This window comes from Etheostoma spectabile, chromosome 15 (genome assembly GCF_008692095.1).
Source record: "Etheostoma spectabile isolate EspeVRDwgs_2016 chromosome 15, UIUC_Espe_1.0, whole genome shotgun sequence".
NCBI classification, from domain to species: domain Eukaryota; kingdom Metazoa; phylum Chordata; class Actinopteri; order Perciformes; family Percidae; genus Etheostoma; species Etheostoma spectabile.
The window spans coordinates 28,196,651-28,211,296 of record NC_045747.1 but is presented as its reverse complement, the minus strand read 5'-3'; the positions used below and the strand labels follow the sequence as shown (position 1 = coordinate 28,211,296).

At 38.9% G+C, this 14,646-nt stretch overlaps 1 protein-coding gene across 3 annotated transcripts in view; it reads right to left on the bottom strand.

Annotated features, from left to right (window-relative positions):
- tpcn2 (two pore segment channel 2) overlaps positions 1-14,646 on the bottom strand; it is a 224,090-nt gene that overhangs the window by 194,193 nt on the left and 15,251 nt on the right. For all 3 annotated transcript variants that reach the window (XM_032538251.1, XM_032538250.1, XM_032538252.1), the window contains exons 8-21: positions 12,734-12,833; positions 12,574-12,639; positions 11,613-11,677; positions 8,461-8,552; positions 8,213-8,294; positions 7,760-7,849; positions 7,518-7,637; positions 7,378-7,437; positions 5,952-6,080; positions 4,785-4,834; positions 3,718-3,817; positions 2,803-2,874; positions 1,211-1,284; positions 967-1,066 (exon numbers count right to left, since the gene is read on the bottom strand). In XM_032538251.1, coding sequence (XP_032394142.1) covers positions 967-1,066; positions 1,211-1,284; positions 2,803-2,874; positions 3,718-3,817; positions 4,785-4,834; positions 5,952-6,080; positions 7,378-7,437; positions 7,518-7,637; positions 7,760-7,849; positions 8,213-8,294; positions 8,461-8,552; positions 11,613-11,677; positions 12,574-12,639; positions 12,734-12,833 — 1,200 coding nt within the window. The remainder of the gene's footprint in view (positions 1-966; positions 1,067-1,210; positions 1,285-2,802; positions 2,875-3,717; positions 3,818-4,784; positions 4,835-5,951; positions 6,081-7,377; positions 7,438-7,517; positions 7,638-7,759; positions 7,850-8,212; positions 8,295-8,460; positions 8,553-11,612; positions 11,678-12,573; positions 12,640-12,733; positions 12,834-14,646) is intronic.

Here is a 14,646-nt window from a genome sequence, read left to right as displayed (position 1 = left end):
AGCTTTAGCCTGGCTGGTAGCAGCTTTCTGCTTGCTTCTTTAGGCTAACTATATTAGCTTTAGCCTGGCTGGTAGCATCTTTCTGCTTGTTTCTTTAGGCTAGCTATATTAGCTGTAGCCTGGCTGGTAGCAGCTTTCTGCTGGTAGCAGTGTTGTGATTATGTTGCATTAATCAGGTGATTTATTCCGTATTTGCAGTGAACATAAAACACTGACTACTGTAGCTTCACTGACTACCCAACAAAAACTATGAACATCACTGTGTCAGCGGAAGCTGCTGTCTATGGTACTTTTCTACACACAGAGAGCCTCACTTCCCATAACAACAAACCCCGTCGGACTAACGTCACATTCACACGCTGCCCACATGGCTACCTGTCTTAAAGGGGGAGGGTCGGCCGTACATACTTTTACATACTCATGTAAAAGGAGAACGGTGAAAGTTTACTTTTCTATCAAGCAGCAAAAAAGGATTAGCTTCAACATCGCAACGTCCTATGATGTAACTATTGTGCATGCGCGCATCGTGATGTCGATGCTAAAACACAACATCGTTCAGCTCTAGACGGCACTACATTGCACACATTCTGACGGGTTACAAATTTCGGTTTAACACTGGAAAAGCCTGTTTGTATATCCAGCCAGATAAAAGGTAGCAGGAGATTTCTTAATATAGACCTTTTTGTATTTTGTAATTTTGTTTAAGAAGTTATCTGCTGTAGTTATGTTTGTGGCAGGACCATCACCGAAAAGAAGGAAATTAAACAAAGTAAAAGCTACTAAAAGCTAAAAGGGAAAGTGACAGTCAATTTCGATCGGACTTGCAACAGATGGAGACAATTACAAAATTGGCCCTCTGCGGTTGTAAATTTTAGGTGAGAGGTCATGCTGATATGAGGAGATGTGTGAAACACAAATACCTGAAATCAAAAGAAACAATGAAGACTGGACTGTTATGTTACTCACCGCAAAGTCATCAAAGTTATTTGGCCAGTAGCCCAGCTGCTCATAGGTGCCACACTCCATGCTGGAGGTGATGTTCCCCATGGAGGAATTGGAGGGCACACTGGGAGAGAGACACACACACACACATATTATAATACACAATCAGGGATTTAGGGTTCTGAAGATGATTTAGTGTTTCTGCTTCATGTCCCAACGCGTTGTGTTGGGACCAGATCATGTGTTCTTCCCGCCGATGACATCATACCTCATCTCTGGAGGAGGTTTAATGGCTCCTTCAAACAGCCAGATCCCAAAAACAGCAAACACATAGTACACCACCTGCACACAGAGTATCAAACAGACAGCCACCAGTCGCCCTGTTAGGCATACTCACAGCACATGCTCACTGCTCTGCACCTCACCGGTGTCAGACGAAAACCTTGAATCTCCAACACTTACACTTACAGTAGCTTTTGGGCTGTGGTAAGCAGCCTGGTTTAAAGCTATAGTGTGTTGTTTCTGTCTCCCCCCATGAGGAATTCTAAGTAATGACAACAAAACTGTTGGAGCATTCACAGTATACAAGCCTTCCGTGATTGCACAGCACCCCCCAGCCCTCCTCCACGCAGTTGCTAGTAGCCAAGGATACACGGAGGAGTAAAAAAACTTCAGAAGAGGTAATTATCTTCACTTGGTTTTCTGTTCTCGAAAATGACGACATCATTTTTTAAACATAGCCATCAGGGCTTAAAATTACGTTCTTTGGTCACCTGCCAGCATGGCTAGTATGTTTTTAAAATTACTAGCCAATCAGATTGACCACTAGCCACATTTTATTTCTTTTGCCACCTCTTTTATTCTCTGTTCCCCCTGTCTCTTCAGCCTTCATCTTTTGCTCTTCTGGTTTCTTAAGTTTGAATTTTTCTTTAATTTTAGCTGCTCTGGTTTGTTTTGTGACGTCCTGTGCACCTTCTCCGTTTCAGCGTAGCTCGTAATCACCAATGGTTGTACGACATGTCAAGACATGGTGTTCATGGGAAATGTAGGATTTACAAGCAGTTACGTATCCAAGCCAAACACACGCACAAAACTGACCAAATTTCTTGGCAGAAAACAGACTTGTTGCATCATTTCTGCATCTAGCCGATTCAAACAGACGCAGTGTTGTTTGCTTCATTCATCACCGGCCAAATTGGCACGTAACTACCCAATGTTCCCTGCCAAAGTTAACTTTTACCAGCATTTGACGGGTTGGCGGGTGTTAATTTAAAGCCCTGGTAGCCATTGTGAGAAATACAGAGAGAGTTGTGTGGAGCTGATTTAATTAGCTTTGTATCTCATTTCACATTGGCTACAATATAACGGAGATTATATAGTCATGCACAATAGCATTAAATGTGAAGATTTGCTGCTTTTCTATGTTTTATGTTGTTATGTTGTCACATTGGGTTTAGACAAAAAGTAATAATTGGTCTTAATTAGCTTTGCAGCAACTCATTTGGCAATGGTTTGAATGACGTTCATTAATATAAAAAAGTTACCCACTATAGCTTTAGGCAGGAAGACCAAACAATGAGATCAAGAGTTTCCAACAGCTTTATAAGCTGAAGATGAGGAGCCTACATCCTCATTCGGCCTATTTAAAAGCGTGAACATGACCACTGAGACAAGGTTTTCACACAATTGAACATTAATCAGCATTTTAAAATACATATACTGTATATAAATGAAAACCTTTTTTCTGCCTGTAATCACACAATGTGTCTGTGATAGGACTGCATTGACAGAAAAGCTTGCTTATTTATAACAGTGTGTGTAAATCAGCTGTCTGAAGCAGAGTATGCTGTAGTCACTCACCATCAGTATCCCTGCGAAGGCTCGGAGGTTTTTCACCAGGTCCAACAGAGTGCTGGCGACCAAAGCCATGAGCTGGATGACAAGATGAAAATGTATGGGGAGGGGGGGTGTGATGAGGCTGCACAAACATCCGTCTTGTGTGCCAGTTATCGTGGCTATACACAACAGTGTTTCACTTAACCTTGCTGTTGAGCCAAAACCTTGTATATCCAACAGCTGCTTTTTTAGAAAATGATAAAAAGAAATGCTAATTTGAAAACATTTCATTGAGCTATTCATTTACTTTCGTCAGAGTCAGAGGACATCGCCTCGTCACTGTTTAAATATTTGTCAAAAAGCCACAGACAGACATAAAGGGTGTCTAACAGCATTGGTTTATGGAAAAATTGAAATATGACAAATATGGAGATACTAGGTTTCTGCCCAATAAATCGCACAATTTATCACAATATGATATTATATCGATTCTTTGGACAACGATACAATATTCACATATACCACAATACAATTTCAAATTGATTCAATTCAGCGGCCTGTGAGCGATACAAGACGATACATGAGCCCATTCAACACAATCAGTTCTTACATTTATTCATATTTTTACAAAAAGCTATTAACATATGACTTGGCAATTTATTAATGAGATCAACAACAACAAAACAACTCTTAATAAAAAGAATAAATATGAAATGGGAATTTTAAAATGAAAGGGGCATCTTAAAGATGACGATATGTATTAACATTTTCACATTGTAAGGATAATATTGGATCGTTTGGAGTGAATATATATTGATAAAGATTGATGTATCAGTGTACCCCTACTGCCTAATAGCAACCATGTAGTGTTTTACTGGATATCCTTTTGTTTTTGTTACAGTTATGTTTTGGCTAAGCATTTCTCTGCCTGCTGTGTACCTTGATATCTGGGATAATGCGCAGGAAGCGGAACACAATCAACATGTTGATCAACCGAAGCATCTCCCACAGAGACATCACGCCATGAGAAGATGGGTCCCTGTTGGAAACACACCCACACCCACACACCCACACACACACACACACACACACACACACACACACACACACACACACACACACACAAATACAGGAATGTCAGTAAGTCTGGTTAAACAGTTAAAGAGTGTCTTTGTATTTCATTATAATTTATCTTTGAAATCTGGACGTTTGATCCAAAGATGTGTAATTGCCGTCTGTTTCCAATGTTCATGTAGACATGGGAAAAGAAAATGAACAAGAAAAAGTAAAGAAAAAGATTTGTGCTCCAGCCTCTAGGAACAGTCTGAATTTAATATTATTAATATTTGCCTCTGATGCTATTTGTCTATGTTGTTAGCTGTTCATTTTGTCTCAGATTTTGTCTCACGTGTGGATTTCTCTTTGTGTACGTGCTTTGTTGTTTAATATTTAGTCTGTTTGTCTTGGACAGGTTTCCCTTCTCTAAGGTGATCACATTGTTAAACAAAGGTTACATTTGAAACGTAGAACTTTTTTTAAATATATATTCCTGTGACGTTAATGGGAATCAAGACTGCAGAAAATAAAAGCAATCCTCACAGGAGGACAAAAAGTTAAATAGAGCTGCAAATATTCATCCATGAATTGATTAGTCAACAATTAAGTTTATCTCCAACTATTCTGATAATCGATAAGTTTGAGTCGTTTTTATTTAAAAAAAGAATAAAAATTCTGCGACTGCAGCTTGTTAAATGTGAATATCTTCTAGTTTCTTCTCTCCTCTGTGACAGCAAACTTTGAGTTGTGGACAAAACAAGACATTTGAGGACGTCATCTTGGACTTTGGGAAACACTGAAACTAAAAAGGATTTTATAGACCAAGCAAATCATTGATTCATCAAGTGAATAAACAGATTAATCAGCAATGAAAATAATTTTAGTAATATTAATAGTTGCAGCCCTAATGATGAATATACAGAAAGAATTGAAAGTAAACGCAAACGTACCATTGAGAATACGGAAGCCTGTAGGTGACATATATGGTGATCTGTAGGACCTGATGGAGAAATAAACACATACGATCAGTGATGAATATCAAAAGTGATTACATTAAATGTAAAAGGTACCACTTAAAAATGAACGACAGTCACATTTGAAAGTGCAGCTTTCTGCTGATATTTTCTGTCAACTAACACAAAAATCTTTTGAGATATGATGCGATGTCTTTACTGGGACACTTGATATTGCGATGAGGATAAAAAAAATAGAGCCTGGCCGTTTAAGGCCAATACCGATATGAATATTTGGTTATTTAAAAATGTGATATGCTGATATATTGGCCATAATATACATATAAAAAAATAATCCAAAAATGCGTTACAAAACATAAACAGATTTCACTAGCATTAGTTATTTGTAGTGATTTATGAGTTCTCACTAAAATAATATGATAATAATTTGTTTTACTGTCACAACAGAACAGAGGAACATACAAATACATTAAAGTTCTGATAAATAAAATAAAACTTAAGATATGAAACTTTCAACCTTGTCCTTTGAACAAAAACACATCAACAACAAAAAAAGAAATCAGTGTCACCAACAGGGGCGTTGTAGAGCGCCCTCTGGTGGACAGACTATGCAACTCCAACACTCATAACATGGTTGACAGTCCGTTTTTATGTTTTAAAAAATATTTTATTAGATACATTTCTTTGCCATTATAAATGATTCTGACGAATGCATTTTTTTTTTTTTTTTAATCGGCCATTAAATGTGCTGTATTTATATAGCGCTTTTCTAGTCTTAGCAACTACTCAAAGCGCTTTTACATAGTACAGGAAACATTCACCATTCACACACATTCATACACTGTGGCGGAGGCTGCCGTACAAGGTGCCACCTGCTCATCAGATAAACATTCACACACATTCATACTCCGATGTGCATAAATGACGTTACCAGGAATCAGGAATGCCTAATATCGGCCTGCAGATATATCAGTTGGGCTCTATGAAAAAAAGCAATATATTGTGCAGCCCTACCACCAGGTATGATAAGGTAAAGGACGGGCTGAATATCTGGATACACCGGAACATTTCCAAAAATGAATTGGCGTCCATATAGACGTTAAATATGACAATGATAAGAGTGAGTGAGGAGAACAGGGTTACCAGGAGCAGGATGGTGAGGAAGCCATCGAAGATGTTGTTCCTGTAGGACAGGTATCCTCTCCAGCCGAACGCAAAGATCTTCACGCACATTTCAAACAGATAGTACAGGATGAAGCACAGGTTGATGATCTGAGAGTGGGAAAGTGGAGGAGGGAAGTTAGTTCATCAGGTAGGTTACGTTCCCATTTTCAACCACCCTGCAATGTTCATTTTACCCCCCAAAAATATGAGATGATAAGTCATTTAAAGACGTATTTTGTTCTAACAGGGACCTTAAAAAGAGGCCGTTTAAAGAGCACTCAATCTCTCTACTTTTGTTATAAGTTCCAACAATGCAAGCGGTGTAAATCCTTAATATTGTAAAATCAACACAAGTTACTATCATACTACAAATTCAAAACGTCATCATTTTGACAAGTATAAGCAAACTTTATGGAAGCCTACAGGGGACGTTATTGAAATGACAAAGAAAATGTGAAAATTAAAACGTAATTCAACGTTAGTAATATCATTTTTTACAAATGTACTGTATGTGCATTTTAAAGCTACACTGTGTAACATTTGTAGTTGTTCATTATCAAAATCTGTGTTGCATGTTCACAAACTTGTCCTTTTTTATGAATACTGACCACCACCATCAATTTCAAGTATTCCTATTGGCTTGAAATTTTACATTTGCGCTTGCATAAACTGAGGTAGACTTTCCATAGTCATGCGCCATCTTGAAATACGGCTACCGTAGCTGCAATACATACTTTGAACTGCGTGGCGAAAGAAAGTTGATTGCGATTTATGATCTCAACGCTAGAAGAGAACTTCTTACACAATGTAGCTTTAAATAAAAATGTAAATTAAAATGCAAGAATTCAATGTTCATTTTCATTTTTACATACTTGTATGGGTATAAATGGTCATATTAAAATACTAATCAGGATTCAACACAGTCACAGTCAGTTTCAGGCATACATTTTTACTAAAAAAGTGTTCCCAAAGTGGGGGCCGGAGACTCCCAGGGGTCCTCAAGGGAGTTCCAGGGGGTCCCCAGCAAAAAGCGTAATAATTATTTTCACTAAGATGTTCACTTTAATTCCATCCATAAGTAACACCATAACAGATTGCATGACTTTTGGACATGGGTTTCTTATTTTGGTCATGGGTTTCATTCATTCTATATCATAAAGAACATAAAAAGCAAAATTCCTATCAGATGGGGGCCCCTGGGAAGCAAAACTCTCATATGGGGGTCTGATTTGTGTCAGTTTAGGGGGGCTTGACATGAAAAGGTTTGGAAACAACTGGGTTAAGAGCTCATTTTGACCTGATGGTGGTGCTACAGGAAAGGACAGGGGGTCACCAAAGTGATGTAGAACCTCCCTCTGTGGACCATGAACCTCTGTAAGACATTATATGACTGTTATGTGTTCACCTCTATGTTGAAGTTGTCTCTCTCTGCTGTGGACTTTTCAGAATTCAACACCAGGACGGTCTGAAACACAACACACAAAGGTTATACAGCCATAGCTTAGTCAGTATGCATGTGTGTGTGTGTGTGTGTGTGTTACTTACACATACGCAAATGACATTGGCCAGTGCCACTGCGTTGCCAAGTATTGTGAGATAGTAGTGACTGAAGATCACCTGGCATCTCTGCAGAAGTGGAGAGTTGTACTGGGGCAAGGGAGGGTGCTGGGAGGAACACACACACACACACACACACACACACACACACACACACACACACACACACACACAGTAAGAAACATGAAACAGATGTCAAAGTGAAGAATCTTTGAGCAGCACAGCTCTACCTCTTTAACGTGCTCTTTATCCAGAGCATCGAAAATCTTGGTGAACTGCCCTCGATCCATGTAGCCCACATCTGCATACTGCTGCGTCTCCTGAACTCCACATGGGTCAAAGAAAACAGTCAAGGTGAAGAACATCTGATCGTTTTAACCCACTCAAAAGCTTAGTTTATGCTACGATTTTTGATGTAATCTTATGCTATAAACATATATTTATATTGTGTGAAGTCTGAACATATGGAATGAACGTCTGAATATATTGAATGAAATAAAGTGAATGCAATGATATGAAGGGATTCCCTCAAGACATTCCGGAGATGTTGCGTTAAGACGGACAACCCAAGAACATTATGCCTCCGGACGCGGCTGTCACCGGCACGGAGGTATAACAAAGATACTCAGAAGACACATGGAGCGTGGGCCTTTAATTTGTTGTGTGTGTGTTTGTGTTCGGACCGTAGTGATGGCTGCTCTGTAGTAGCTCTTCATCTGGACCCTGGACATCACCTTCAGCACCACATCAACCTGCACATGCTCCCTGACAGAGAAAACAACTCAACTGTCTCCAGCTGTCCATTTTATATTTCGTAGGAGAATATTCTTAAAGAGCCTGTTTACTGTAAACTGTGTTGGCTCATCTACTCCTCTGGAAGAAGCAAACAATACAGCTTTTTGAACTAATATGATGCGTGTGTGGCTCTTACTCAACAGCCCGCTGGGTTCCCCGGCAGCTGAGGACTTGGAAAGCAGCTCGGATCCCCAGTCGTCTCCTGATGATGGACGTTTGGACCGACATCTGGACCAAGACATGAACAGTAAAAATGATCTGACTGTACACTTCTTACTTGTCTTGCAGGGGTGTCAAACTCATTTTAGTTCATGGGCCACAGACCCCTTATTTGATTTCAAGTGGGCCAGACCAGTGAACCACTCTGCCACAGAGTTTCTTGTCAGCTTGATGTTGGCAAATACAACAACATTCTAAGGCCATTTTTGGTAATAAATAATATTATAGACCCTGGAGACAGTAATCTTCCGAGAAACAATTAGAAAAAAAGATTAAATAAAGTCTTACATTTATGGAAAATGGACTCAGAAATTCACTGAGATTAAAGTTCTCTAATTACACATTGCAAAGTCATCTAGCGGGCCTGATTGGACCCTTGGGAGGACCAGTTCTGGCCCACGGGCCATATGTTTGACACCTCTTTGTAAAGGGCTGTTAAGATTTAGAAGATAGTAAGTGAGCTAATTAAGATAAGAGTTTAAAGCTACAGTGCATAGTTTGTGTCTCCCCCATGAGGAATTCTAAGTAATGACAAAACAGTTGGCGAGTCCACATGATACAAGCCTTCCGTGAAAAGCTTACTAATGACCACATCAGTTTGTATTAGAACATATCTTTTCCAGTGGTTTAACTTCTACATGAACATAAATGCAATAATCCATAGCACATACAGACAAGAGGTTGATACACCTGGCAGGGTCTGAAAACAGACTTTTCTTTTAGGACAATAGTTTTGACATTAATCAATTGGTTTCCTTTGATGTTATGTATCTATCTTTAAGCTTTTTCAATCACTATTGTGTGCAATGCACACTGTTTTAGTCTGTAACAGGCTTTAATAAAGCCCTGACAGGTGTGGGTTTTAATAGAATGGCAAGGCCTTTTTATTGACACTGTACAGATAATGATGACTGCATTTGTAATGTTTGAGGAGGTACATTGTAGGGCTGAACCATTAATTCTTTTTTATTCCTCTATCTGTGATATGTCACATATCACAGATTGTTTACAGAGATGTCCTAATTTCAGTGAATCTTACATCTTTTTTTCATTACTTTATTTAACATGATGGTAGGCGGTGCAATGTGTAGATGCTGCTGTTGAACTGAGGCCGCTAAGACATTTCGGTTTGTAGAAAAGTACTGATATTCCTTAAAGAATTGTTTTGATTTTATAATAGCTGGCTTTTGTAATAAATGACTGTTCAATGTTCCATTCTTATTAAAAAAAAAACACTTATTGCTGGCAATCCCTATCTATGTTCTCATCATTGCATAAGTTTTGATGGTGTCTCATGTTATAATGCTCCATGACATGTTTTATTTGTTAGACAGTGAGTGTTGAACTTTAGCTAAGCTATTAAGAAAAATCGCAAATTCAATCATAATATCCTTCAGAAAAATTCCCAGATGAGATTTTTTCCCCAAATCCGTCAACCATAGTAAACTGTCAGAATATATTCCAGTTAGACCCCTGATATATTCCAGCAGATGGCAGTATTAGCTCAGCAATCTGTTCCACTGTCTCTCTCTGGTGAACCGGTGGCCTGGGAGTCATATTAGTAAGCTGCAAGTGAACTAAAGTAGAAGCAGTGTAGTTAGTTGCTTTACATTTCTGATGACTTTTCCTTTTTCCTACCCTTCAGGGCAGCCGCTGGTTTCCTTTCGAACGTGCTATAGTTGTTAAAATGCTCATGTTAGGCTCATTTTAAGGTTCCTAATTGTATTAAAAGGATGTACCACAATATGTTTATCTGATTTAGTTTTCAGAAAACATCACATATTTGTTGTACTTTTCACCCTGTGCGTTGAGCTTTGTTCTAGCTACAGAGTGAGGCAACTCACTTCTGTACCATATTTGTCGGGAGTCGCACATGCGCAGTAAGCAGGGTTGGGTACTGCAACGCGGGGCCAACGCGGCACCGGTCCCAATGTAAACGGTAGTAACAAGACCGAATAAGAACGAAAATTCCAGTGTCTAATGGAATAACATAAATAATAACATAATAATATAATGTGGAATAGCCACAATGGTTAAAATGATGACAGCTTACGTTAAGCGATGTAAAATGTGACTGTATTTCCCTATAAAGGATTTCAACACCGGGACGTAACAGCTGCCGTTGTCGGAAAAACACAGACGGTGCGTTTACCTGACACTTGCCAGCCTTGTGGTGCATTTTAAGTTATTGTAAAATATCCTTTTCCCATCTGGCGCTTGTTTTTGTCGTTTTCAGCAATTTAAGGGTGAAATAAGTCATTGTTATAAGTTATTGTTATTACATTATTAATCAATCATTTATTATAATTTAAGCTGTTTGGAGCAGTTGGTTAAGACTTAGACCCAGTCTTAACCCTTGTGCATCACTAGGGACATGTTTGGCTTTTTAATTTTTCGATCATTTTTGCTGTGCATACGACAGACATTTTGGGGTTCTTGAACTTTGGAAGTTCAGCTTCAGCTCCTATAATAAGTCTATAGTAAACTGTGTAGCCAAAAGACACACACTCAGACCCTTAAAGATAAAAGGTCCACATTGAAACCACATGTTTTAATTCTATGGTCCATTACAGCATAAACTCACATTCTGTTATATCAGGCTTTCAATCTAGAGCCCTGGCTTTAAAAATTGTAGTTTGTGAATGATTTTTCTTATATTATGTTATGCACAGATTAATGACTCAATGTTGGGCGTATGCTCTGGCTTGTGAAATTACTTATCAATGTCAGACCTTCCACTGCCGAGGCTTGTTTTTTCCCATGGACACACCTGCTTTTCCAGCTGGGAGTAATTAAGTAACAGCAGTCATGAGATGTTTAGTAAATAAAAAACCCTCTCACATGATTGGCCCACATTAATGATGTCTGATGCATATGATCAGAACAAAGACCAACTGTAGATCACAACATACAAGAACAACAGAATGCAGAGTCACAAAAGTACTTGCGAAGTTAATTAACTTCAGCGAATTTTAGACTTTTTAAGATCCCGCGGAAACCCTGAAGATAACTCCCAGGGTGATGAAATGCTCCTCAGCAGCATGAAGTCATACTGTGTGTGTGACTCACCAGTAAATATCCTCTGAACTGGTTATAGATGATAGCTGTCAGTAAGTTCATCAAGCAGTAGGTTCCTGCCAGGAAGCAAAACAAATTCCCTCTAAAACACATTTATTTTAAAACACTTCATTCAACACGTTATTTCATCCCATTTATTTTTGCTTTAACTAGTGATGGAGTCCTCGTGTCCTCGAGTCGCTATTTTTTGGCCTTGTGATTTGACTTGGACTCGAGGATTTATGAAATAGGACTTGGAAGTTGGATGAAGTTTCTGGCAACTTTAAGTGTATTGTAGGCAGTGATTGGGTTGTCAAGTCCTGGACTCGGACTCAAGTTGCTATTCTCTGGAATCAGGACTAGACTCTGACTCGAACTAAGGTAATGGTGGTGACTTAACTAACCCTCGGATCCTTCTTTGTTGACTCAGACTTGGACTCAATGATTTATGAAATTGGAATGGAACATTCATGAAATAAGACTTGGAAGTTGGAGGAAATTTCGGACTACTTTTATGTTCAATAGGCAGTGATAAAATGTATACTTTATTAATCCCGCAATCTGTTGCTATTATACAAACTCAGTACCAATACATGTCCTAAATTGAGAGATGTCAGAGTAAGTGGGCTGCCCATGGAAAGGCACCCCGAGCAGTTGGGCTCAAGAGCACCTTAACAGTGCCCAGGGGGTGAACTGGAACCTCTCCAGCTACAAATCCACCACCATCAGGGGACTTAAACCAGCAACCCACCAGTTCCCAACACAACTCCCTACTGACTGAGCTACTGCCACCCCAAACGATGGAGTTCTTTGGTGACTCAGGCTTGGACTCTGACTCGAACACTGGGGACTCAAGACTTGACTCGGATTCGACAGTTAGTGACTCGACTACAACACTGGCTTCAACAACAACAATAATGTACTATCACTTTAAGTCACTTCAGCTGACACACAACAATCTAGTATCACTTACCAATCACACTGAAGGTGACAAAGAAGATGGAGTAGGCTCTGTGTAGGGAGTAGGCAGGGATCATCACTGTGACAGGGCACAAGAAATTTTAGTTTCATCACAAAAATAAATAACTGTAATCAGCCTACATGGCATGTTTATCACGCGAGTGGCGATGTACCATCTGGGTTGTTGGCAGTGGTGAGCAACACCAGCAGAGACGTGAGGGAATTAGGCAGGGATCTGAAATGGAGCTTCCACTCCTCGTTCTTGTCCGGATCCTGAACACAAACACAGCGGGAGAGTGATGAACAGAGGGGAGAGATATTGTATTGTTTTCTCTACAGACTTATTATTTCATGTATATTGTTTGTATGTACAGTATATTGTATCCTAGTATTTCCTTTATATTTATATTCTGTGCTGTGTGACTGATTTTGCTGCTGCAACACGGTAATTTCCTATTTTATTGGGATCACTAAATATCTATCTATCTATCTATCTATCTATCTATCTATCTATCTATCTATCTATCTATCTATCTATCTATCTACACATTTGTTAATATGGCACAGAAAATTAAGAAGAAGAAAAAATCAAGAATTTGGTTTCAGCTTCTTCAATATAAAGACTTGTTATAAATAAACAAAATACATTACTTAACCATCAGATGACTTGTGGCAAGCGTTTATTTATTAGTTTTGATATCTTGTAGAAAGTAGGCTTCTTGATTAATTGACATATTAAAGGTCCAATATCATGCTCCTTTCAGTTTCATAATTGTATTTTGGGTTTCTACTAGAACATGTTTACATGCTTTAATGTTCAAAAAACATTTTATTTTTCTCATATTGTCTTTCTGAATATACCTGCATTCACCCTCTATCTGAAACGCTTCGTTTTAGCACCTGTCTCTTTAAGCCCTCCTCCTAAAAAAGTCCAGTGTGCTCTGATTGGTCAGCCTTTCCAGGTCTTTCACATCTGCGTTCTCTGAGTCTCTGTGCCGTCACTGCAGCCAGGGAATGACTGTAATGGCACTGTAGTGGCACTTTCTATTTGTGGTACACTTATAGTACATCACAACCGTGCAGAAGTCCTGACAATTTGTTTAAAGACTGAATTCTGAATACGGACCATGTGCATTTCTCTGTGGATGGAGTGGTTTGAAAAGTATTTATGTGACAAATGAACCTGCTTTATATTTAAAAAAGACATGGAAATCTCACTTTTTACAATATGGGACCAATAATATATAAATTACCCAAAAGAGTAATTAAATCTTCAATTAGATATGTTACAAAGACAGATAAAGTGTCTTTTATCATGTCACCTCTGGGCTAGCTGTTGTATTAGCCTCTGCAATTCACTACAGTCTCACATTAAAGCTTTCGTCTTTCTATAAAAGTAAAACATGTTTCAGAGTAAATAAATGAGTATCTACTACAGCAATGAAAACAATGTATAGACAAAAGAAATCCCTCTCAATAATCAAATATGACTAACTAGAAGTGTGTGGGGGTGTCTGTTTGCCTTGTGTCTTTTCTTTTTTCTTTTGTTGTGTGAAGGACCTTTCTTGGTGGTAACATAAAGCCTTTGGGCGCCACGCGGGTGTGTAACCCCCAGCCAATAACCACATGCACCGCAGCTTTGCCCTTCAATGTCTCATTATCCTGACTGACACAGATATCCATTCACTCAGAATACAATGATGCTGCACCTTTCCACGGAGCTGTGGGGGTGTGTATATTTGGGCTTTGGAACATAATCACGGCCGACCAATGAGAGAAGAGCCTGTTTTTCCTCTGATTCAATGCATTGTTTGGGGCTCCCTCTCTTCCCTCACAGTAAAGTCATACCCACTACATACCTCTACCTATCTATATTTTATCAACTAATTAATATTACACAGACTTTTTTAATTTACCATCCCTGTCTAGACAAACTCAATACACCAAAACAGACGTTGTGTTTCAGGGTCAGGTTAATACAAATGTTGGTGAGATTTTGGTGGAGGTTTTCTTACTTAGAATTTCTTGGAAATTGTTTGGGCCTCAAATGGCTTTATATTCTGCTATCACTTTCCTCCATCGGGAC